Source organism: Lemur catta, chromosome 6 (assembly GCF_020740605.2).
Source record: "Lemur catta isolate mLemCat1 chromosome 6, mLemCat1.pri, whole genome shotgun sequence".
Classification (NCBI taxonomy): Eukaryota; Metazoa; Chordata; class Mammalia; order Primates; family Lemuridae; genus Lemur; species Lemur catta.
In genome coordinates this window covers 11,397,100-11,422,430 of record NC_059133.1, presented here as the reverse complement: position 1 = coordinate 11,422,430, position 25,331 = coordinate 11,397,100, and the positions used below count along the sequence as shown (strand labels likewise).

The window sequence follows — 25,331 nt, the reverse complement described above, 5'->3', positions numbered from 1 at the left end:
TGCGCACTCACTTCAGCGGTGGGGAAGGGGGCAGGTGGCAGGGCCAGGGCCCTTCAATTTGTGGATAATCATTAGCATAACAAACAATTACTTTTTATTGACCAGTTACAACAAGCCAGGCACAGTGCTAAACATCTGACATGGGTACTTTCCTTTCACCCTCGCATGAGCCTAAGAGGTTGGTACTATTGTTATCCCCAGTTTACAGATAAGAAAACTGAGGCCCAGGACATTAAGAGACTTGCCCAGGTCACGCAGCTCATTACTAATGGGATTCAAGGCCAAGTCTAGGGATGTTTTTAACCACCAGGCTTCGTAAGGAAGGAACAGTATGGTTTTATTTATAGATCCCATTTCCTTTTGCTTAGTGAGGGTCCCCTACTTCACACAAAGGCACTTTTCCTGTCCTGAGTCATAGGAGCCCAGGCAAATAAAAACTCCGCTTCCCACTTGCCCGGCCTTGGTTTCCTCACCTCCCTGTGAGAGGATTTAACATCGCTATATAGTGCTCTTGTCAAAAATGTTCACCCAGAATACAATCTTGAGGAAAATGACAAATCTAGAACATAGGACATTTTCAAGGCTACTGAGCTGTCTCTGCAAAACAATTCTTCAGGAGCCAACGTCATGAAAGACACCAAAGAGACAGGAGGAGCAAAAGCAAGGCAGGAGCCTTGACTGGATGGTGGGTGGGGGAAGGGCAGCCTCTAAAGAACGGTTTTGGAGAAAGTTCGGGAATGTGGGTGTGGACCGACACGAAAGGGTCCTGTGTGAGCTCCCCAGTGCGGAACCGTAGCGTGGACCGTGCCCTCGCTCTCAGGGGTGAAGTGTATGATGTCTGCAACCGACTCGCAAATGGCTTGGGAAAAAAATAGATAAGAAAGGGAGAAATAAAAGCGCAAACTATTAACCACGGGTGATACAACTGGATCCTGCAGAGCCCCTCCTGGTCTTAGAGTCCAGGACCTGGTGTTGGGTGGCGGGGCTGCCACAGCAAAGTACCACAGACTGGGGGCTCAGGCAGCAGCAGTTTGTTTCTCGCGGCTCTGGAGGCTGCCAGTCTGAGAGCAAGGTGTCCGCAGAGTTGGCATCTCCTGAGGCCCCTCTCCTTGGCTGGCAGGTGGCCGTCTGCTCCCTGTGTCCTCAGTGGTCCCCCCTCCCCCTGTACCTGTCTGTGCCCTCATCTCCACCTCTTATGAGGACCCCAGTCCTACTGGATTGGGGTTCCCCCTAATGACCTCATTTTAACTTAACCGCTGCTTTAAAGTCTCTGATACAATCTCCAAATAGTCCGAAGTACTGGAGGTTAGGGTTTGAACGGATGGATTTTGAGGAGACGTAATTCTGCCATAACAGACTCTGAGGCTACCTTAGGCTTCCCCCACCCCTGAGCTCGGAGGGCTGCTGCAGGCGTAGAGGGAGGGAGGGGGACAGAAGGGGAGCTCTTCTCTTCCATTCCATGCCACCCCCTACTCCTCCCCCCTGCCCCCACACCCACTGCCCGCCAGCTGCTGGGGGCATAGTCCTGCCAACTCACCTGTGAGGAGGCTCCTCCCCGCCTCAGGTGCAGCCCAGCAGGCCTCTCCCTGGAGCCCAGGGTCCTTTCTTCCTTCCCTGACCCCCCAAGGCGGTCGCTCCCAGCCTGACAGCCCACACTCTGGCGGGACACTGAGGCGGTCCTTCCTCCTGGCTGTCACTCAAACAGGCTGAAGCATCCCTCCCACCCCAATAATAGAAGTCATATTTACTATTAAAAAAGGTGATGAGTATTCCAAGTTTAAAAAATAAAAAAATCATTCACTTTAACCGATAATTGGGTAAAAGGTAATTGCAGAAACCTTAAAAATATTTCGATGCTTTCACCCAGTCACCCTGCTCTTGGATTTCTATCTAAACCCATAATCAAAAATGCAGGAAAACACTTTTTGCCTGGAGATGTTCCCTTTGTTGTTATTTACAGCGACGCGTAACCCAGGGCCTGGCTTCCTGGGACCCCAAGTCCTTGAATTATGTGGGAAGACCCTGTCCTTCAATTTTCTTGTGCAAGGGCAGTAGCCTCATCCTACCCACCAAGGGCACACAGTGCCGGAGGCCAGCCCTTGCCCCCATTTTCTGCTTTAGAAAACTCCATCTCTTCTCTGGGAGGACTAGTCCTTCATGCCCACAAAGACACAAAGACCCCTGCGCAAGCCTTTTGTGAGCGGCAGATTTTAAGTGAGGGTCTGGCTGTCGCAAGAGAACTACAAGCCAGCACAGGCAGCTACGCTAAGTTTGACATTAACACCTCTGACCGAAAGCCCATTGTCCATTTCTCACCACTGAGCATTTCTTACTGACCATTCCTCACCCGTGATCCCAGCTCACCAGCAAGGCTGTGTTCTGACCTCTGTGTGCCCAAGGCACCTTTGTCTTTGAGGGCTCCTTCCTCCATAAAAAAAATATTAAAAATTACATTTTGGGATTGCAGTAATATAAAGAGGAATATACTTCAGGCGAGATTCGTTATTATGTAAATAAATGGGTTTTTGTTTTTTTTTTGGTACAGACAGGGACTTGCTCTGTTGGAATACAGTGGCGTGATCATAGCTCACTGCAGCCTTGAATTCCTGGGTTCAAGCAATCCTCCTGCCTCAGCCTCTCGAGTAGCTAGGACTACAAGTGTGCAACACCACACCCAGCTAATTTTTTTTACTTTTTGTAGAGACAGGGGTCTTGCTATGTTGTCCAGGCTGGTCTCAAACTCCTGGGCTCAAGTTATCCTTTTGCCTCAGCCTCCTAAGTAGCTGGGATGGTGCACGCCAAGGAATGTATTATTTTTAAATTTATTTAAAAGTCAAGGATGACAATGACATTGACACATGGAATATCATAAGTGAAAGAGAAATTATCTTTGTTCCTCAGGGTTTTTTTTTTCCTAGTCCCATAACAGATTAATTCCTCAATTTTAAAATGGGGAAACTGAGGCCCCAGAGAGACAACCAAGTGTTTGTTGAATCGTGTTGAAGGAGATCGTCCAATCACTCAATAGCAAAAACCGCTTTCCCAGGCAGCTACAGCAGTTCCCACGCCGCTGAGCCTGTGACTGGCGGAGTCACTCCCCCGAAGTCATTTGTTAAGGTACCCAGTGACAGTGTCCCAGGCGTGTTCTCACTCCTGGGCTCACTGAAGCCTCGCAGCAGCGCTGCGGGGTGTTAACCACCCTTTAGAGCAGAGGGAGGTGAAGAGGCAGGGCCAGGTCTAAAGAAGGCTCCCCGTCCCCACCAAAAGGAGGGCCCGGGGCGCAGCCACCACGGCTCAGTACGCAGCCCCTGCCGAGTCATCATTTCCGGAGCCGCGTGGCTGGGCTCTTCCTGCCGAGTCACGGTCCCGAGGTCTCTTCTCGCTGAGTCACGGTCCTGAGATCTGTTTTCGCTGAGTCACGGTTCCAGCTGCTCCAGGTTTAATCCCCTGGGCAAAGTCTGGGCTGCCAGGGTCAGCACGTCTCGGCGGGGGCTGAATCCCCGCCAAGCCTCAGCTGCCCTCCGCCCTCCTCCCGCGCCTCCTGGAGCCTCCTGCCCCTCCCCGCGGCCCTGCTTTAGGGAACAGGCCAGGCGCTGTGCTGGGGGCCTCACACTAAGTCGTAGAGGCCGGGGATGGGGGTGGGGGAGCTGCTCAAACGGGGACATCTGCAAACTAGCTGGCCTGTCCTTTGAAAACGTCAAAGGCTGAGGACACCAAAGAGGCAGGAAAACTAAAAATGCACTCTTGGGTTGGAACCGGGACTGGGAAGAATGGCTGGAGAGGACGTTACTGGGGCAATTGGCGACACTGAAATATAGACCTTACAGGGAAAGAGTTCAGAACAGGTCACCCAAAATATGCCACTTTGGTATATGATTCTTTTGAGCTATAAGTGCTTTAAAAAACAGCTCTGACCTCCCCTTTCTCTTCCTGAGAGCAAGAGATAAAACCCCCCATACGGAAGACGTCTTCCCTGTAGCAGGAGAAAAGTAACATTCTTTTCATCAATGGGGGGGGAATTGAAGCCAAGGGAAATCTGTACAAACCGTGTTAAAGCTCGCTCTTCCAGTCACTTCTCTAACCCAGTGAACTACGCTAGCCCACATGCCTCTGCCTTGTCATGTTTCACAATTTTCTACTCTTTATCCAACTCAGCATAAAAGTGTTTGGCTCTAACTGCTTCTTTTGAGTCTTTTGTTTCCCCCTTAGGAGGGCTCCCATGTCATGTAAATGTGTATTAAGTAACTCTGTGTGCTCTTCTATTCATCTGCCTTGTCAGTTTAATTCTCAGGCCCAGCTGAACACCCTAAGAGGGTAGAGATAAATTTTGCCTCCCCTGTAATATAATGAATTTGTATCAAAATCAAATTTCCTGATTTTTATAATTGTACGGTAGTTACAAGAGACTGTCCTCCAGGTATAAAACATGCTAAAGAATTTTGGGGTAAAGAGGCATGATGCCTGCAACTTACTCTCAAATGAGCCAGAAAAAAAAAATATAGTCTATAAATGTCAAAAAAACTATATATACACATATGCATATATATCAAGAGAGAGAATGAATATTATAAAGCAAATATGTCAAAATGCTAACAACTGGTCAATCTGGATGAAAGTATACACGAATTTTCTGTACTATTCTTGCAACTTTTATGGACATTTGAAATTATTTCAAAGAAGTTTACTTTCTGAGAAAAGAGAAAAGATGAGGAACCTGAGATTCAAAACCCCTGATTGAGAACAAGGTTTGTTGGGTGTTAGTGATCCCCACCCTAGTGCAGAATCACCCAGAATTGTGTAGATAGGGAAAAGGCTCTGGCTGAACCATGAAAGGGGAACTGGATGCCGTCTGACAAAACAGGAACAGCTACCGGTTACTGTGTGCTTCCTCTGTGCCAGGCCCGGCTCTGAGCTCCTTACTGCATCACACTGATTTAATCCTCACCACATCTCCTTGAGTCAATGCTGTTCTTAGTCCTTATTTTCTCAGATGAGAAAATAAAAGCTTAGGGGGTTCAAAGTGTACACAGGTGGGAAGTCATGGGTCCCGGATTTGACTGCAACCCTTTCACTTAGAGTTCGTTACTTTAGCCAGTCTACACTAGGAGTACCTCGATCAGATTGAGCCACATCCAACCAGGTCTTAGGGTTACCGTCAGGCTCCATTTTGCCAGAGGCGCCTAAGCAGTCTGCACCTTCCTAAGACTAGACCTCTGCTTGTCTGCTCCTCCAAGACCAGACCAGCAACCATCTGTGCTAATGCAGGCTAAACAATGTTGTGAAAACAATGTTGCTGTTCTCCTCCCCTCTGCCTCAGGCCCAGGGAGGCAGCTTTAGGGCCAGACACCTGCCTTGAATCCCAGGTGAGCCCTGTGACCTTCGACAGGGAAATTAACCCTGCTTGCTAAAGCTCATTCACCAAGTGTGTGCGAATACCTGCCTTGTGCCAGGCTCTAGGCTAGGAAGCAGGACAGTGAATCTTTTTTTTCTTTTTCCTCTTTGTTTCTTTCTTTCTCTTTGTTTCTTTCTTTCTTTTCTTTCTTTCTTCTTTTTTTTTTAGTACCCAGGTTTTCCACATTGGTAAGGATGGTGAATCTGACCTGGCCCTTGCTGGCTTCAAGGAACTCACAGTCGGGTGGGGGCTGGGGTTGGGTGGGGCAACTCGGGCACAGGGAACTCAATGGCAGGGCCCCATAAGGTGAGGGGAAGAACTTCAGGAAAGCCTGAGCTGAATCTGTTTGATTTACAGCTCCATGAAGATATAATTGATCTACAATAAATTGTGCATATTTAAAGCATACAATATGATGAGTTTTGACTCAACTCAAAACCTATGAAACCATCCCCGAAAATCAAGATGGTGAACTCATTCATCACTCCCCAAAGTTTCCTCATGCTCCTTGGTAATCCCACCTTCTAACTAGGTGACCACCGATTTGATTAGGTTAGCCTAATACCATTCTAGATATACTTTGGGTTTTTTGTTTTTGTTTTTGTTTCTGTTTTTTTTTTTTTTTTGAGACAGAGTCTCACTCTGTTGCCCAGGCTAGAGTGCCATGGCGTCAGCCTAGCTCACAGCAACCTCAAACTCCTGGGCTCAAGCAATCCTCCTGCCTCAGCCTCCCGAGTAGCCGGGACTACAGGCATTCGCCACCATGCCCGGCTAATTTTTTCTATGTATATTTTTAGCTGTCCAGATAATTTCTTTCTATTTTTTTAGTAGAGACGGGGGGTCTCACTTTTGCTCAGGCTGGTCTCGAACTCCTGACCTTGAGCGATCCTCCCGCCTCGGCCTCCCAGAGTGCTAGGATTACAGGCGTGAGCCACTGCATCCTAGATATACTTTGCACAGAATTTTATATAAATGGAATTATGCAGTAAATACTCTTTTTTTGTCTGGCTGCTTTTACTCAGCAAAATCGTTTTGAGATTTGTTTGTGCTGTTGCATGGATCAGTAGTTCATTCTTTTTGTTCCTGAACATCCATCATATGTTTATACCACCATTTGCTTATCCACTCGTTTATTGATGAACATACAGGTTGTATCCAGTTTAGGACTACCACAAATAAGCTGTTGTGAACATTTGTGTACAATGCTTGGTGTGGTCATATATTTCATTTCTCTTAAATACTAGGCACGGAATGCCTGGGTTCTATGTTAGATGTATCTTTAGCCTTTTAAGAAATTGCCAAACTGCTTTCCAAAGTAGTTGTACTATAGGGACCTTTTTTCTCTACCCTCCTAGGTTCTCTGGCTGGGGCCCTGGAAATTAAACAGACAAAAGGCAGATTAACAAGAGCCAAACAAGTGAATTTATTATTAATAATCTGTGCAGCACACATACACATAGGAGAAACTCCATGATGAGTGACTCAAAGGAGTGGTTAGGACTTGGGGTTATATAGCATGTTAACAAAGAACAGTCCATTTGTGGAGAAATGACAAGACAGAGGAAAAGAGGTTTAGATTTTTAGAGGTGGCAAACTCTGGGAAGGTAAATATATGGGGGAACTAATGAAAGATAAAGGTGAATTTAGTAAATTATGTAGATTCCTCTCGGTGCCTTCTCTAGGCTGCTAAGAGTCTAGTCTTGTCTCCTCTGAAAGTCTAACCTGCTCTTAGACAAACGGGGAGAAGGCAAAGACCTTGTTTGGCGTCTGCTGTTTCTCAATTGCCTTCAGCTCAAATAAGGAATGAAGATTACCCCTTATGCCAATGTGGCATATTTTGGGGTGACATATTCTGATCCCCTACAGCACCATTTTACATCGCCACCAACAGTGAATGACAGTTCCAGCTGCTCCACATCCTCGACAGGAGGCATAGTCAGTCTTTTGCATTTCAGCATTCTAATAGGGATGTAGTCATATCTCGCAGTGGTTTTATTTTTTAAATTTTTTAAATTTTTTGAATAGAGATGGGGTCTCACTCTTGCTTAGGCTGGTCTTGAACTCCTGACCTCAAGCAGTCCTCCCACCTTGGCCTCCCAGAGTGCTAGGATTATAAGTATGTGCCACCTTCCTTGCCAGGCCTCATGGTGGTTTTAATTTGCATTTCCCTAATCACCCATGAGGTTGAACACCTTTTCCTGTACGTAGTTACCATCCAAATATCTTCTTTGGTGAATTGTCTGTTCAGACTTTTTACCCATTTTTTTTTTTTTGTTCACTTGTCTGTCTTCTTACTAATGAATCATACAAGTTCTTTATTTTCGATACAAGTCCTTTGTTGGATATATGTTTTGCAAATAATTTCTCCTAATCTCTGGCTTGCTTCTTATAGTTTTGTTTGTAACTGTGTCTTTTGAAGAACAAAAATTTTTTATTTTGATAAAGTCCAATTTATTGATTTTTTTCTTTCATATTTTGTGCTTTTTGTGGTGTATTTGAAAATTGTCACCAAATCTAAGGCACAAAGATTTTCTCTTAGGATTTATTACATGTTTTATAGATTTAGCGCCTTCATTTAGGTCTGTGATCTGTCTCTGATGAACAGCCTGGCAAAGGGGTGACAAAGGGCATTCCAGGTGGGGGAACCACCTGGCCCAGAGGCAGGACCACCTTGCCGCTTCAGGGGCTGGTAGGATTTCTCTGTAGCTGGCACACATGGTCTGAGGGACAAGTGGGTGAGATTCCTCCTGCTGCACAGATGGGCAGGTCCGGATGGCGGAGGACCAGGTGTGCCAGGCTAGAGCTCGCACTCTACCTAAGGGCAGTGGGAAGCCATTGAAAGGTGTTAACCAGAGGAGTGTCGCAGTCACCTAGGTTGCTTTATCTGTAAAATCGGGGATAGAAGGAGGCGTAAATGAGATAAGGAACAGGACCCACCCTCTTCTCCGGCTCTTTTGTGCCAGAGGGTTGGCTCTCCTACCTCTCAGAGGAGGCAGCTGTGCCAATGGATCCTGCTAAGCAACCTGTACCAAATTCTAACATTTCCTATTGGATTGTCGTCCTTGATTGCTCTGGGGGAGCTCCTTTATTAGGAATGTTCATCTCTTGTCTGTTATACGTGTAGCATATATTTTCTCCCGGTCTGTGGTAGGGTTTCAACCTTATCGGTGGGGTCTCTTACCATCAGAAGCATTTACCATTTTGCAGCCCAGTCTGTAGATTTTATTTGAATGATTTAGGTTTGTCCGCCCTGCTGAAGAAGGCTGTGTTCCAGCCTGTGGCAGAGTAGTTAGGCCACAGATCACCACCGGGGCCCCTGCCCTGCCAGGTCGGGTCATGTCCTTTCTGGTTATGTGTGGGGCATGAGTGTGGTCAGGACACCCTCTGTGACTTTATTTACTTGGGATGTCCACTGCTGGAGGACGCGAAGGCAGGATCCCCCCATTCTTTCCCATCATCCAGCTGGGCCAGGTGCCCCCCCCGTCCGCTGGCAACTCGCCTTTGTTTTTCACTACCAGGGGTTTGGGAGCCACTGTCCCGGCCCCTCCCTGGGGCCCAAACCACTTCTGTTTTCTGGCAGCGCCTTGAGAACGCTGAGTCCCGATTTCCACATTCCCGCCCGAGCAGCTGCGTTTCTGCTGTGTCATGGTTGGGAGGGGGGACTTGCGGAGACAAAGGGAAGGCAGATTTTGCTGAGTCACCAGCTGCTTCCTCAGCTTCTGCCCCGGTGTTTGGTGAAAGGGCAGCATTAATCATACGCAGAAGGAACTGAAACTTAGAGAAAAGGGCAAAGGCCTCTTGTTTATCTCTTACTTCTTTACACGTTGTTTGCAAAGCCCTGTCCCTGAAATCTCAAAACTGACCGGTCCAGGACGGGGCTCCTGCGCTCCCCCAAAGCTCCCAGTTGCTTGGACCCATGCCTGGAGACTCCTTGACGCCTCTCTTCATCCTGTTCTCTATTCTTCTGAAATTCTCGAAGGCTCTCCCTTTAAAATACGTATGTCCTAGGCCATTTCTCCCTCTCTGGTCCAGGCCACACCATCTCTCACCTAGAGTGCTGCGCCAGCCAGCCTCTGCCGGGGCCTTCTTCAGTCCTGTCACCCTCAGTAACCACAGTGACCCCAGGAAAACCGAAATGAGATCGCATCCTTCCTCGCTCCAAAGCCTCAGTCCCCACATCCCCCCAAAGCTCCCTGCAACAGCCCACAAGCCCGACAGGCTCCATTCCCCCTCTCTCTCTGCCCTCCTCCCCTGCCTGTCCCCCCCGCTCTCTGCTCCAGCCACACGACCTCTTTGCCACTCTTTGTCCATGCCAGCCTGGGGGCCTTTGTCCCCTGCCTCCCACGGCTCCCACCCCAGCCCCCGCCCCAGTTAACGTTGCAGTCCACGGAGCCCTCACACGTCACATTCCTCCACCTGCGGCATCTGCTAGGACATGTATACTGGGAAAACAGGAGGAGCAGTTGGAGAACCCCCCAGGGTCCTCAGGGTCTCCATCTGTCCCTCCCTGCTTCCCAAAGCTGAGGATCTGCCCCAGCTATGAGGAAGGCAGCCTTTGAGTAGGGCGTATGCGTTTCCTATCACTGCTGTAACAAATCGCCACAAACGTCGTGGCTCAAAACAGCGCAGATTTAACTCCAGAGTTCTGGACATCAGAAGTCCTCATGTGGGTGGACTGTGTTCCTTCTGGAGCTCCATAAAGGAATCCGTTTCCGCACTTTTTCTAGCTTCTAGAACCTGCCTATACTCCTTGATTGGTGGCTCCATCCTCCGTCTTCAGAGCCAGCAGCGCAGCATCTTCCAATCTCGCTCTGTCCCTCCGCTTTCCTCGCCCGACGCCTGCTGTGTCTGTCCCCCCAGCCTCCCTCTCTAAGGACCTTAGTGGTTACATTAGGCCCCCGAGGATAATCCGGGATAATCTCCCATCTCAAGAGCTTTGACTTAATCACATCTGCAAAATCCTTTTGCCAGGTAAGGTAACCTACTTACAGGCTCTGGGGACTAGGATGTGGACATCTGTGAGGGGCCATTATTCAGCCACCACAGGAGGAGGAAGGATGGCATTGGGATCATTCAGTTGCTTGAGGAAACGGGAAGTCAGGATGCTGAGTCAGCATAGGAAAGGGACCGCGGTCAGCACCGGGGCAGCTCTGGCCTGGCCTCCCCCACCCGAGCATTGTCTGTGAGTGGGGTCTGTTCTGGCCGAGTCTGGGGCTCCCAGGGAACTTGGAAAAGGGACCAAGCCTGGACCGGACGCCAGGAACTGTGGGTCACTGGAACATTCTGTCTACCATGGGGGCACAGCCTGGCCAAGTCCCTCCCCTTCTTGGGGTCTCTGCTCCCCTGCGTTAAACTGAAAGTGGTCAGAGCACATGAGCGTTACCTTCTGGAGTCCCTGAGTTGACAGGCTCGGATCTGCACATGGCGAGCTTTCAGACCTCCACACTCTTCTCCCCTACGCTCCGGGAGCCTTTGTGAGAGGGGCTGGGTGTGGTGGTCAGCAGTGTGGGGTCTGGCTTCAAAGTGCTGTAGACTGAATCCTGGCTCTGCCATCACTAGCTGTGTGACTCGGGAAAATCACTTACCCTCTCTTTGCCTCAGTGCTTATGTGGACAAAATGGAGATAAAAATCATGATTGCGCACACCTCACAGGGCTGTTGTCAAGATCAGATGAGGTCACACACTAATTTTTCCCAGAAAGAGACTTCGTAGTGTCTATTCATTCATTCATGCATCCGGAATTATTAACTGTCTGCACCTCTCAGCACTGCGCCGGTCTCTGCGCATTTACAAAGCAAAGCAGACGAGTCCCTGTCCTCCGGCTTTACATGCTATTGTTGGGGCTCAGAGAGTGACATCCTAAGACTGGCCCTAAGACATGCTGAGAGGCCCAGGAAGCTGCCTCAGAGGCAAAGTCCCTCTAACCTAGTCTTGTTCCCTCCCCAACCTCCCTCGCCCTCACCCCTCACCCCTCACCCCCAGGCACTTTCTCTGGAATTCTCTTATTTGACCAAGAAAGCTTCTTTCCAAAAGAAATACAATTGTCTTAAACCTGATTTCTAGAGATCTCATCAGATAATCAGGAAAAAGATCAACCACTGGAGGAGAGAACAGATTGGGGTTATTACCTCAACCAGACAGACTTTCCAGCTATTCTGAGGGCAGCTCCAAGAAATGTTCCCTGGGTGACTGTGTCCGCATAATGTCTGCCCCCGACCTCCCAGGCTATTCTTTCTCCCTAATGATTTACTGCCCCTCAGAAGAACTGTCTACATTCTCACCAGCTCCAAGTTCTGGAAATAAGTTAAAAAAAAATTGTCTACAGCCTGGGCAACATAGTGAGACCCCCATCCCTAAAAAAGAAAAAAAAATTGTTTACATTCCCCATCTTCTCTCCCTTGCATGACACCGGGTTATAGTAATCATTCTCCTGCGGTTCCCCCATGCTGTGCAACTTGAAATAAAATTTTGTATGCCTTTCTCCTTTTGTCAGTTGATTTTCTGCCTTTTGTCAGTTGATTTTCAGCAAACCTTCAGAGCAAATGGGAAGTTTTCCCATGGCCTCTACACCAGCCTCTGTAGAATGATCCCTTCTAAGACAATCTTGGAAGTGCCTTTGGGCTATAGTGACCCCTACCTTGGTTTCCAGAAAGTTTTGAAATCTTCATGCTAGGTTGCCACAGTTTAAACCCTTATCTTAACCTCCCTGCCTCAGTTTCCTCATTTGTAAAGGGAGGATAATAATAATATCAACCTTACAGAGTGATTGTGAGGATTAAATCCTGTGCTTAGAATGGTAAGCGCTCAGTGAATGAAGCTATTACGGTTATCATTGTTCCTAGAAGCAGAGGTGGCTGTGCAGGTTACCAAGCCTCAGACTCCTGGACAGCCATGGGTGGGAGGGACCATAGGGACTCAGCCCCTCCAGGCCCTCAGCTGGGAAACCCATGCTTGATAGGCTGCCCTTAAGCCTGTATTCACATTCCTTTACAGGGGGTCAGGGGGTATGGGGGTGGGGGCACCTACTACCTCCATTTCTAAACATCATTGTCATGAATGAAAGTCACCTTTAAAAAAAATTTAGACTCAGAACTGTGGCATTGGGAAGGGACTTCAGGAATCATCTGTTTTGCCAACTGGGCTCACGCAGTGACCCTGTTTCCCCGCAGTCCAGAGCAGTCCCCCTCATGCAGAATTAATTCAATGGGTGATCGGCAAGGGCCAGCTCCACTCCAGTCCCCAAGTGGGCACTGGGGATAAGAGACAAATCAGACCTGACATGCACCGGGAGAGTGTCCCCCACGTCCTGTCAGGGAGGCGGTTTGTATGACAGGTGTCCCAGGCCAGGTGTGTACCAAGTGCCAACAGAGTGTGGGGGAGGTAGGTGGAGACTTAGACTCCTCCCTAGGTTTGGAGTCTGGCCTCCCGCTTTGTGTGGGACCCTGGGCACACCACTCATCCCCCTGAGCCTCAGTTTTCTCATCTGTAAAATGGGATCAATCCACCCCCAGCAGGTGACTATAGGGATGAACCATGATACCAGTACGGCTTCTAACACATAGTGGGTGCTCACAAAACAGGCCCTAAGTGTGCATTTAAAGAGGGTGTGGGGAGGCAGGCTGTCAGCACAGGGTTGCGGGGGAGGTGACATTTTAGGGAACGAGTCTGTTGCCCACCAGCCTCTTGCTCTGAGAAGCGCTGCCTCCCAACTCTCTGGAACCTTCTGGATTCGTGGGGTGCGCCAAGCCCCATCAATGGGTAGTGGGCTCTGGAAGCCCACAGTCACACCCAGAGCCCGCAGCTGCTCAGATTTCCTGAAGCTGGTTTTTTCTCTCTCTAAACGTCCTGTGGCCAGGCTTTGTTTTCCGCGGGTCATATGACCGCTCCCCTCCACCCCGCGCGGGCCGGGGGCGGGCGGGGCGGGGCCCCCGCGGTGTCGCAACGTCGGGCCAGAAAGGGAGCATCAGCTGTTCGGCCGGACCACGTGACCGGCCGGAGCATAAATGGGCGGCGCGGACAGGCTCGGTGCAGTCGCTGCTCGCCTCCTGCCAGCGTCCCCAGCGCCGCCGCCCGCGCAGCCAGGAGCCGGCACCCAGCACCCAGCACCCAGCACCCAGCGAGACCAGCCTCGCCGATGGAGCGCCCGCAGCCCGACAGGCAAGCACGGGGCGCCGGGCTCTTCCCTTCCCGCCCGGCTCCCGTCTCAGTCCCTCCCTGAGACACAGGCGGGAGCGACAGAGCCAAGGGGCCAGGAACTTGGGCTCTGGAGTTAAAAAGAGCTGGGTTGGGATCCTGCTTGTGCTGGCGGGGTAGCTGGAGGGAGAAAGGGTGATTTACATGCCTGGCACCCTGGTGTGCCATGGGTGACCAGATGGGAATGTCCCTATGGTATCCAACCTTTGAAGCAGCCAACTTTTTTATTTTTGTGTCCAACTTTTGAGGTGTGCTGGGAGGTGCTCTCTGTCTAATCTAGGATCCCTGGGGCTCCTCCAGCCTGGTGGAGAGTGCTTGGTTCTTTTGGCGGCATCCACTTCTCACTATCTGTGTAACACCTGAGTGTAAATGTCACCTTGGCCATGGTATTCTCACAGATAAGGATTGCACAGTTCAGGGAGGCAACGTGCCAAAGGCTGCCCAGCTAGCAGGTGTCAGAGCTGGGACTTGAACTTTGTTCTTTCCACCTCCAAGTCTTGTTTATTCCCTTCCCCCAAGAATGTTTTTATTTTTTCAAGACTGAGTCTTGCTATATTGCCCAGGCTGGCCTCAGACTCAAGGGATCCTCCTGCCTTAGCCTCCTGAGTAGCTAGGACCAAAGGTGCACACCACCACGCCTGGCTGATTTTTCCTATTTTTTTATAGATACGAGGTCTCTCTATGTTGCCCAGGCTGGGCTCAAACTCCTGGCCTCAAGTGATCCTCCTGCCTCAGCCTCCCAAAGTGCTAGGATTATGCACCTGACTTTCTCAGGCTTTTTAACCGAACATTCTGATGATGAGCATAATATTATAGGGGGTTGTGAGATCTGTGTCTGAAACTTCAACACAATAAATGAATTAAATATGGGGTCCAAGAGCCAATCAGAGCAATTATAACATTGGCGATGAGTGCTCACATGGCCTGCTGCCTCTCTGGGCTGTGCTGTACCTCCTCCCTCCATCACTGATAACAGGGTTTTCCTCCTTGGTTTTGGGGACCATGTGACATAGTATTTTAATGACTGAACAGTGTTTACAGAGCTGCATCTTAAGGCAATTGGAAACATGGCCTATATGAGCTTGGGAGTCTTTTGAAGGCCTTCTGACAGGTGGTTGGGAAGAACCCCATCCTCACCCTCACCCTGCTTCCTCTGCAGCATGCCTCAGGATTTGTCAGAGGCCCTGAAGGAGGCCACCAAGGAGGTGCACACCCGGGCGGAGAACACCGAGTTCATGAAGAACTTTCAGAAGGGCCAGGTGACCCGAGATGGCTTTAAGGTATGTGTCCAGGTGGGACTAACACTGGTGGAGGGTGTGGCAGGTGTGGGGTATTCAAGGCTCAGGCTATAGCTTAAGTGGGGATTGGTGCCAAGGATGCTGAGGGACCAGATGGGCATGTCCAAGGGAGTCATCTTACAAATGATGATGCTGAGGCTCAGAGAGGGGTGGTGACTTACCCAAGGTCACACAGCAAGTTCATGGCCTGCTATGTAGTGTTGTGGAGGGGCTGGGCCAGCAATGTCATCTACTGAGCACCTGTTCTGTAAAATGTTGGGTATTTTATACACTTGATTTCTCCTCTGTGCCTCAACTCTGATGAGAAAGATGAGGAAAGGGAGGCTCAGAGAGGCCAAGTGACTAACAGACAGTCACACAGCCAGTAAGTAAGTGGAAAAGGCCAAAATCAAAGCAAGACTAGTCTCATTTCAGAGCTTGCACTCTTTCCTAATTCTAATTTGCTTCTGAAGACAAGGGGTAGTGTGGATTCGAGCCCTAGCAGGACCATTTAACAGTGAGATGGGGGGCGCCTCATCTAACCTCCCTAAGCCACCTTTTCCTCATCTGCAAAAGGGGATCTCAACATCAGGGTTTTCTTAAGCGCCGGCTATGTGCTAGGCATTGACTTTGCTGTTTCCTGACACTGTTGTGAAATGTATGCAAATAAAAGGAAAGTGCTTGACAAAGAACGAGAAAGGTGTTGGGTGTTAAACGTCAGTGTGGGGAAAGGCTTGCTCAGGCTGAGCAGAGGGTGTGTGAACCCCTCCCTTTTGCAATCTGCTACCTCCCCCCTCTAACATGAGAGATGCCTCGGTGGGGGGAGATTTAACATGCAGTTCTAGGGTGGGTGAGGCCCTTTAGTGTGTAACGGGTTTTCCTCATCCTCCTCCCTGCTCCCTCGAAAAGATGTCATACACCTAGTTGCTGTAGTGTGACTGGAGGCAAGGAGGGCAGGGAGGTGACCACTGGACTATCCCATCCCCAGCTACCGTAGACTTTGGATCTTGCCTCTAAGTCACAGAGTTTAAAGTGGGCACCAAGATCCATGTGAGAAGCCAGTGCTCACTGCATCACGTCGGTGCAGGTAGCACTTATCACAGCCTCTCTAATTTGAGTGCTAAGTGCCAGGCTGCACCCTGCACTTTGCCCGCATCACCTCTCTTAACCCTCACACCAGCCCTGAATAGTACGTGGCAGGCGAGGGAACGGAGGCTTGACTTGCACAGAATCACAGAGGCCTCAGATCATCTCCCACTCTAGGGTGGGAAGCTGAGACCAGAGAGGGAAAGTGGTTTACCCATGGCCACACAGCTGAGGACTGGCCGAGCTGAGGTTAGAACTGGGTCCGTCACACTTGAAAATCTGGGCTCTTTTGTATCAGGCTGCCTGGATTTCTGTCCCCTCAAGGAATAAGGCTGTCGTGAATGTTTATGGCTCAGAAATAACTTGGAAGCCTCAACTGGAACATCTTAACTTTGTCCTCCTTCAAGTTCAAACTAGAGTATTAATGTGTAACGGGAGTGAGCTTCCCAAGCCAAGGTGCGCTCGGGGCCTGTCGCCCCAGCCCAGTGTCCAGAGGTGGTGGGGTTTAGAGTGGGCCTCCGGGAAGGAGAATTGTGTCCTGCCAATAGTCACCCAGAGGTCAAAGGCCAGAGGCACCTGGGCAGCTTCCTTTAAGCATGTTCATTTCAGGTATTCCCCTGCTGCAGAGCCATGATGGCTCCAGAGAAATGCCTGGTCTTAAATCCAATTTCATTTCTTACTCGCTGTGCTACCTCAATGTCTCATACCCTCTCTGAGCCTCAGTTTCCTTTTCTGTAAAATGGGAATAGCAGTTCCTTTCCTGGATTTTTATAAGGATTAAATTAGGCCACATGTTTTATCCAATGGGGTAAAAGGGTTTTGGTGAGAGAGGGCATGAGTGCATATTTGTCTATTGTGAAAATCCCTGTGGCTAGAGCCCAGCTGAGAAGCGGCACTAGTGGAGGGGACGGGTAGGGCCGGGGCCTTCTATGTGGCCAGCCCTGACCTGCTCACTCTGGCTTCAGCTGGTGATGGCCTCCCTGCACCACATCTACGTGGCCCTGGAGGAGGAGATCGAGCGCAACAAGGAGAACCCGGTCTACGCGCCCCTCTACTTCCCGGAAGAGCTGCACCGCAGGGCCGCCCTGGAGCAGGACATGGCCTTCTGGTATGGGCCCCGCTGGCAGGAGGTTATCCCCTGCACGCCGGCCACGCAGCGCTACGTGCAGCGACTCCACGAGGTGGGGCGCACGGAGCCCGAGCTGCTGGTGGCCCACGCCTACACCCGCTACCTGGGCGACCTGTCTGGGGGCCAGGTCCTCAAGAAGATTGCTCAGAAGGCCCTGGAGCTGCCCAGCTCCGGCGAGGGCCTGGCCTTCTTCACCTTCCCCAATGTCGCCAGCGCCACCAAGTTCAAGCAGCTCTACCGCTCCCGCATGAACTCTCTGGAGATGACCCCCGAGGTCAGGCAGAGGGTGGTCGAAGAGGCCAAGACGGCGTTCCTGCTCAACATCCAGGTGAGGGTCTGGCAGCCTCAGGTGGCCGCTGCCTCTTGCAGCCGTTCCTCTCTGGGTAACTTCTCTTATTGTAGGGGAGGGGCTGGGGGTCTGTATCACTAACGTCCCTCCAGCACTGCCTGGCGCAGGGGAAGCCCTCAGACATTAGCCACTGTCATCACGGGCGTGAGACTCACGGTGAGAGCATCACTGTCTGCCAGCAGTCTGTGGCAACATGTAAGTCGTGTGTGGTTGTGTGTAGCCAGGTTGGCACTGCCAGGGTTACAGGTGCTGGAGATACAGCTTCTACCTTCCAGGGACTCTCAGTCCAGCCAGGGATGCAGTTTACATTTTTCTACAAGTGCCCCAAATCCAGGGGGAAGATGGAGTTTGAGCAAGGCCTTGAAGGATGAATGCCTGGGCAGAGGTGGAGGGGTGGGTTTTCTTCTAACCAGAGAGTTAGTGCTCTTGCCCTTCCCACCACCTGGCGGCGCCAGGGGAGCTGGGGCTCTGGCTCACACCCTCCCAGTTCCCTGCCCCAGCCTTGTATCCCACCTGTGGTGGAGCAAGGCCCTCCCTTCCACCCCCACCCCCTGAATCCAATCAATCCTCCAAGAAAAACTATGTCTTTCAGAGAAGTGTAGTCAAAAGAACAGGGGATTTGGAGTCAGAGCCCCGCTGAGCACTGGCTCTTGGTGCCTGGCCTCTGGGTTAGTCTCAGGAAAAGCACGGAACCTCTGGGAGCTGCCATTTCCTCTTCTGTAAAACCAGGCTAACAAATACCATTCAACATTCATTCACCCAAGGATGAATCTCACAAATACAAATTTGAGTGAAGAAGCAGCCGCAGAAAGCGTGCATGGACTAGGATACCACTTACATGTTGATTCAGAACAAGCAACACAGGGCTTTGCATAAGGCCAGGACTAAGGGCATGAGTAGCCACGGTGAACTCTAAATCCGGGAGGGCTCTTACTGGAGGGGAGGGAGGAGCAGGCACCTTATCTGTTATGGTGGGTGACAGGGACAGGAATGTTCAATAGTTTTCTTACGAGTTCCAAAATATTTCATAAGAAAACTTGGAGTCGTACCTTCAGCTGGGGCCTGGCAGCATCTCTCCCTGAGATGGGCCTGTGTGTCTTTTGCGTTTTAGCTCTTTGAGGAGTTGCAGGAGCTGCTGACTCCGGACGCCAAGAACCAGAGCCCCTCCAAGGACCAGAGCCCCTCGAAGGCAGCGGGGCTTCACCGGCGGGCCCACAGCAGGGCGCAAGGTGAGGGCTGCCATCGGAGGGGGACGCAGCCTGGCTGGCTGTCTCTAGTATCTCTCCTCTCCTGTCCTCTGAATGTTTTATGTGAGAAGTAGAGTGCAGGCAAAAGGGCCTGGGCCAACCTTCAGCATGTGGCTCTGGGCAAGCCGTGAGATTTCTCCGTACCTCAGTTTCCCCACCTGGAAAATCCAGGGAGGTTGAGCTAGTTCTAGTTCGTTGGCTCAGCAGTGCACAGGAACCCCTCAGAAGTCATGGGCCCCCCCACACACACTTAATTTAGACTCCCTTTTAGGCCCTTTCAAGGTTGCTGAGCAGGCCCCTGATGTGGCCAGAGTCAGGCGCCTGTTAACCCACGACAGGAATACATGTCCCTTCTGAGTCTTATGTGTCAGCCCCTCCCTCACGTGCCTCAGAGAGCGATCAAGGCTGTGGCTGTAGTGAGAAGATCTGGGAAACGTCCAAAAAAACCAAAGTGCTCCACAAAATGTACCTTCACCAGGCCTAACACTGTGGGAAGGAGTATGGCTTTGGGAGCAGGTGGGAACCTATTGGCAGGTTACTTTGGGCCTTCCCTCCGAGGGCCACCCTAAGCCACCTGGCCTGTGGCTTTCCACCCGTGCCAGGGCCACATGGACCCTTCTGCTGGCGCATTGTGCCTAGGAGGGTTGGAATGTGGCCAGTCTTATTGGGACTGGCTACCTGGTAGGGTGAGGGGACTTTGCCCTAAGGCAGCAGTTCTTAAAGTGTGGTACCCTGTGGTGGGGGTCCCAATACCCCCTCAGGGGGTCTGTGAGGTCAAAGTTATTTTTATACTGTTACTACTATTTTTTGGCCTTTGTTTACTCGTACTTTATCGTGAATGCGTGTTGGAGTCCTGCAAAGGTGACATGGCATGTGATGACCTCTTGTGGATCTGATGGCTCCTGGAACGTGTGCCTGTGTGTTCTTGTGTGTGAAGAATTTCTTGCTTTTAATTTCTGACATGGTCAATAGCAATAGCTATACTCGCACAAGCAGAAGCTCTTCTGGGTAGATAATTGGTCACCTTTGAGTATGAAGTAGTCCTGAGACCCGAAAGTTTGACAACTGGTTTCCAAGTGCATCAGAAGGAAACTTTAATATGAACAACGTAAAACGCAGCGGGGCACCTGCCTGCTTGTATTCCCCACAAGCCGCAACCTTGGGCCACCAAGCTGGGGGCCTGCTTCCTCCCAGGAGGCCCCTCTCGCAGGTGCCCAGGGTGGAGCTAGGATCCAAACCCAGCTGTTCTGGCTCCAGAGTCCTCCCTGGGCTCTGTCCCACTTCTAGGAACCTAGAGAACACCTACTCTGTGCCTGAGGAGGTGGAGACGGCCCCCCACCCAGATTACACAGCTGGCTCTGGCCTGCCACATGTAAATGAATTTGGATTTTGACCTCGGAGCTCCGGCCTTCTAGCTCCTGCCCCATGACCAGTGTTCTTAGAAACCGTCTGAGTCTGAAGTGAGGATTTACAGCTCAGACCTATTGGCCAGTAAAGCTTAAGGGGAGGGTCTTCCCGATAGCGGGAAGAAGTCTGAAAACTATGGGTAGGGCCTGAGAACGTTCTCACAACGTGGCCCGGCTGAACGTGGGAGAATGGGCAACTTGGAGAATTAGTAAGCTCCCCATCTTTGAAGGTATGCAAGCAGTGGCCAGAGGGACACCTGTCTGTGCTCTAGCAGAATCCTGGCACTGGGCAAGGATGGTGCCAGAGATGCTGTGGCCCCTCTGCTGTGCTTCTGTGTGTGTGTCCGACACCTCTCCCTGCTTCACCTGTCGTTGACCTTGCCTCTTTCTCTTGCAGACGTCACCCCCTTGGAGACTCCCAGAGGGAAGCCCCAGCTCAACATCCTCTCCCAGGCCCCGCTCCTCCGATGGGTCCTCACACTGAGCTTTCTGGTGGTGACGGTTGCCGTGGGGCTTTATGCCATGTGAATGCATGTGTGCTGGCTCCCAGGGGCCATGAACTTTGTCCAGTGGAGGGCCTTCTCTCTGGAGAGGGACAATCTCTTGGCTGGCTTCCTTATCTTGGGCATAGGAAGCCTTTGGGGCCCCCTCCCCCAGCCCTCCCGCTGTGTCCCTCTCTCTGGAAAGGAGGAAGGAGCCTGTGGCATCTTCCTAACCCAGAAGCACATCCAGCCAGTGGCCTGACCTTCAGAGTGGGACGAGGGGCCCAGCCCTGCCCCTCAGCATCCTCAGTTCCTGCAGCAGAGCCCAGCAGACGTGGCCAGAAGTGGCAGCTGTCCTGAACCTCTAGATACTCTCTAGTTTCACAGTATCCTTGTTGACATAGCCGTTACCACTTTCCCCATGAGCTATGGCAATTTTTATATAAACGTGTAAAGATGTTATGTCTTGTGTTCTTGTCTTGTTTGTGTTGGAGCCACTCTTTGTTCCTGGCTCAGCCTGAACTGTATTTTGTTGTGTTCTGTTTTTATAGCAGGGTTGGGGTGGTTTTCTAGGGGGTGGAGGGGTGGGGAGGGAGGCGTTTAACAGCACTGTGGCCTTGGTCTCTAACTTCTGTGTGAAATAATAAATGACTTTGTCTGATAGCAACTTGCAGTGTTTTTCATGGGCTCTGCTGTCCTTGGGGAGCTGAACTCTCCCTCGCTTGTTTCTCCAATGCCTGGCGGGAGAGGTGGTGATGGTGGGCTTGGCCAGAGTCCGTCATTTGAGGATGTGGGAGGTGAGATTTAAGCAGGTGGTGGGGGAATCATTGTGTTGAGCCCTGCTTGATGGGAAACTTGCCTTTCCTGAGGATGGGGTTGCCCTGTTAGGCTGAAATGAGCAGATTCTGGGATAAAATTTATGCCTTCTGTCTAGTGACTCTTGGGGACAGGAGTGAGATCCCTGCTTTGAGATTAGTTACATAACCTCTTTGGGGCTCTGGTTTATTTATTTATTTATTTATTTATTTATTTTTGTTTTGGAGACAGAGTCTTGCTCTGTTGCCCAGGCTAGAGTGCCGTGGCGTCAGCCTAGCTCACAGCAGCCTCAAACTTCTGGGCTTAAGCAATCCTTCTGCCTCAGTCTTCCAAGTAGCTGGGACTACAGGCATGTGCCACCATGCCCAGGTAATTTTTTCTATATATTTTTAGTTGTCCAGATAATTTCTTTCTATTTTTTTAGTAAAGACAGGGTCTCTCTGTTCCTCAGGCTGGTCTCGAACTCCTGACCTTGAGCGATCCTCCCACCTCGGCCTCTCAGAGTGCTAGGATTACAGGCTTGAGCCATCATGCCTGGCCTTTGGGGGCTCTGTTTTATCATGTATGACATGAATATAGCAATACCCACCTTGCCTATCTGTCTTGGAAAGCAAATGAGATGCATGTTAATGCCAACGCTATACACTGTTAGCTTCTATGCAAGGGAGGAGACCAATGGTTAATGATTCTTGTACTATGGGAGTCATCTCACCTATGTCATCTCTATGTTGAGGGGTGTTACCACTCTCTGAGGGTCAGGAAGGATTTCAGCCAGGTCTGTCCACCTCTAGAACCCAAGCCTTTGCCAGTGCTCTAAGTCCTGAAAGCAATTGAAATCCTAGAAAACCCTCCACTGAAGGTGTACTGGCTAGAGCAGGGGACAAGGCATTTCCTTATCTGACTAGTACCTGAGGACTGGGAGTCAGGAGATCTTTGTCCCTAGTTCTGTGTCACTAAGTCTGGAACCTTAGCCAAGTCACTTCAAGGTTCATTTTGTTCATTGGTAAATAAGAACAATGCATCTACCTCCCACACCTCCTGCACCTAGTGGGAGGATCCAGTGGTAACCAAACACCAGTGTGTGTGTGGTGGCATCAGAATCACCCGGAAATACTTAACCACTGAATCCAGAGCTCCACCCTGGGAGGTCCTGATTCTGGAGACCTGGGGTGGGACTCCAGAATCAATGTTTATGAAAAGTGCCCTGGGAGATTCCAATGTGCACCCAGGTCCAGGAGCCACTCTATGAGATTATGTATGCAAAGCATAGGCATTCACATAGCAGCTGCAGCTGTCCCACCCTGGGCCCAGTTCCCTCATGTGAAAGGGGCATAGATACTCATTGTAGTGAGGAATGGAGGGAGGGAGAGAGGGGAGTGAGAGAAACCCTGTCGAATGCTAGTAAGAGAATAGCTGAATAATTTGTGTTCTATCATTTGTCAAAGCCAGACACTACTAAAAAGTGGTAAAGACAGATTTTAATCAGTAATAACAATTGCAGCAGGGAAAAGAGTCCAGTATGAACTGAGCTTCGATTTGTACAGAGGTAAATGGGTATTTTAGTTTCTTTTTTTCTTTTCTTTTCTTTCTTTTTTTTTTTTTTTTTTGAGACAGGGTCTCCCTCTGTCACCCTGGTTAAACTGCAGTAGCATCATCAGAGCTCAGTGCAGCCTCGAACTACTGAGCTCAAGCAATCCTCCTGGCCTCTGCTTCCCAAGTAGCTAGGACTACAGGCACGTGCCATTCTGCCTGGCTAATTTAGAATGGGCATTTTAAAGAAAGATTGAGGCCAGGTACAGTGGCACACCCCTGTAATCCCAGCAGCATGGGAGGCATTAAGTGGGAAGGACTGCTTGAGGCCAGGAGTTCAAGATCAGCCGGTGTGACATAGCAAGACCCCCATCTCTTTTGTTTTTTCTTTTTTCTTTTTTTTTTTGAGACAGAGTCTCGCTCTGTTGCCCAAGCTAGAGTGCCATAGCGTCAGCCTAGCTCACAGCAACCTCAAGTTCCTGGGCTCAAGCAATCCTTCTGCCTCAGCCTCCCAAGTAGCTGGGACTACAGGCATGTGCCACCATGCCTGGCTAATTTTTTTTTTTATATATATATTTTTAGTTGTCGAGATAATTTCTTTCTATTTTTAGTAGAGATGCGGTCTTGCTCTTCCTCAGGCTGGTCTTGAACCCCTGAGCTCAAACGATCCTCCCACCTCGACCTCCCAGAGTGCTAGGATTACAGGCGTGAGCCACCACACCTGGCCTCAAGACCCCATCTCTACAAAAAAGTTAAAAAATTATCCGGGTATCCCACAGAGACTAGGAGATAGAGGTCACATCCTCAGGTGCCAGCTGGAACAAACAGTAAAAATTTATTGGCAGGCTTGAATTTTCTTAGGCAGCCACCTTAAGGGTGGCCTGGAGCTATTAGAAACGGTTAGTGTTGGTTCACATCTTTATAGATAAAGGTTGAGGCCTAGTGGAAAAGAGGGCACAGAGGAACCCAGCTAGAATTTTGTCAAGGGGAGAGTCTTTGTCACTATATATGGAAGATTAAGTAGCTGTTAAAATAGATTGAGCTAGCTCTATGTCTCCTTCTCTTTTTTTTGAGACAGGGTCTCACGCTCTTGCATGGGCTAGAGTGCCGTGGTGTCAGCCTAGCTCACAGCAACCTCACAACAACCCCTCCTGGGTTCAACTGATCCTCCTGCCTCAGCCTCCCGAGTAGCTGGGACTACTGGCACACACCATGACACCCGGCTAATTTTTTCTATTTTTAGTAGCGACAGGGTCTCTAGCTCAGGCTGGTCTCAAGCTCCTGACCCCAGGTGATCCTCCTGCCTTGGCCTCCCAGAGTACTAGGATTACAGCCATGAGCCCATGTGCCCAGCCAAAGTCTATTGTCTGTTGACTTAGAGGGATGTCCATGAAGAATTAATGAGAAAAATAAGTTTCAGATTAATTTGGTTTTATTTTTATATTCTGTAAAAATACACAGTTTTATTTTTTTTTTAAGAGACAGGGTTTCTGCTGCCCAGGCTGGAGTATGGTGGCCTGATTATAGCTCACTGCAGCCTCAAACTCCTGGGCTCAAGCAATCTTCCCACCTCTGCTTCTGGAGTAGCTGGGACTACAGGTGCTTGGCAGCACACCCTGCTAACTAAAACAAAATTTTTTTTTTTGTAGAGATGGAGTTTCACTATGTTGCCTAGGCTGGTCTCAAACTGCGGGCCCCAAGCTATCCTCCTGCCTCTGCCTCCTAAAGTGCTGAGATTACAGGCATGGGCCACTGTGCCAGGCCTAAAAATACACATAATTTAAACTCTCCCTGTAAATCTATGTTTGTGTGCATGTGGCAAAGAGAATAGAAGGTTCTTTCCAGTTGTTCCTGTTGGGGGGTAGGCAGGGAGGTGGGGAGGGGACATGGAGCCTCCCATGTTGCTGCTTGAGGATTCCAGTCCGCTTTTGCCAAATCTTCCAATTTTTCAAGCTAGGTTGGAAATCTGGTTTTGAATTTTCACACATTTTAAGCACTGCCAAAGAATTAAAAATCCACAATTAAGGCCGGGCGCGGTGTAATCCTAGCACTCTGGGAGGCCGAGGCGGGTGGATCACTCGAGGTCAGGAGTTCAAGACCAGCCTGAGCAAGAGCGAGACCCCGTCTCTACTAAAAATAAAAAGAAATTATATGGACAGCTAAATATATATATAGAAAAATTAGCCGGGCATGGTGGCGCATGCCTGTAGTCCCAGCTACTCAGGAGGCTGAGGCAGGAGGATCGCTTGAGCCCAAGAGTTTGAGGTTGCTGAGAGCCAGGGTGACGCCACAGCACGCTACCCAGGGCATTAGAGTGAGACTCTGTCTAAACAAAACAAAACAAACCAAAACCTTAAAAAAAAAAAAAAAATTACACAAGGGCACCCGCAACACGCGCATGCTCGTCGCTCGGCCCCGCCCCT

The 25,331-nt window shown here is 50.1% G+C and overlaps 1 protein-coding gene across 1 annotated transcript; it reads left to right on the top strand.

Moving 5' to 3' along the window:
• Nucleotides 1-13,438: 13,438 nt before the first annotated feature.
• HMOX1 (heme oxygenase 1) lies at nucleotides 13,439-21,226 on the top strand. Its single transcript, XM_045552998.1, has 5 exons — nucleotides 13,439-13,550; nucleotides 14,746-14,866; nucleotides 16,915-17,406; nucleotides 18,539-18,656; nucleotides 20,478-21,226. The coding sequence occupies exons 1-5, from the start codon at nucleotides 13,528-13,530 to the stop codon at nucleotides 20,606-20,608; spliced, it is 885 nt and encodes a 294-aa protein (XP_045408954.1). The 5' UTR covers nucleotides 13,439-13,527; the 3' UTR covers nucleotides 20,609-21,226.
• Nucleotides 21,227-25,331: the final 4,105 nt, after the last annotated feature.

Excerpts from the sequence above, each read along its gene's own strand:
- HMOX1 (XM_045552998.1), top strand. The coding sequence starts at position 13,528 with ATGGAGCGCCCGCAGCCCGACAG. Across the intron at positions 17,407-18,538 it reads CGTTCCTGCTCAACATCCAG|CTCTTTGAGGAGTTGCAGGA; the intron begins GTGAGGGTCTGG and ends TTTGCGTTTTAG. Across the intron at positions 18,657-20,477 it reads GGCCCACAGCAGGGCGCAAG|ACGTCACCCCCTTGGAGACT; the intron begins GTGAGGGCTGCC and ends TTTCTCTTGCAG.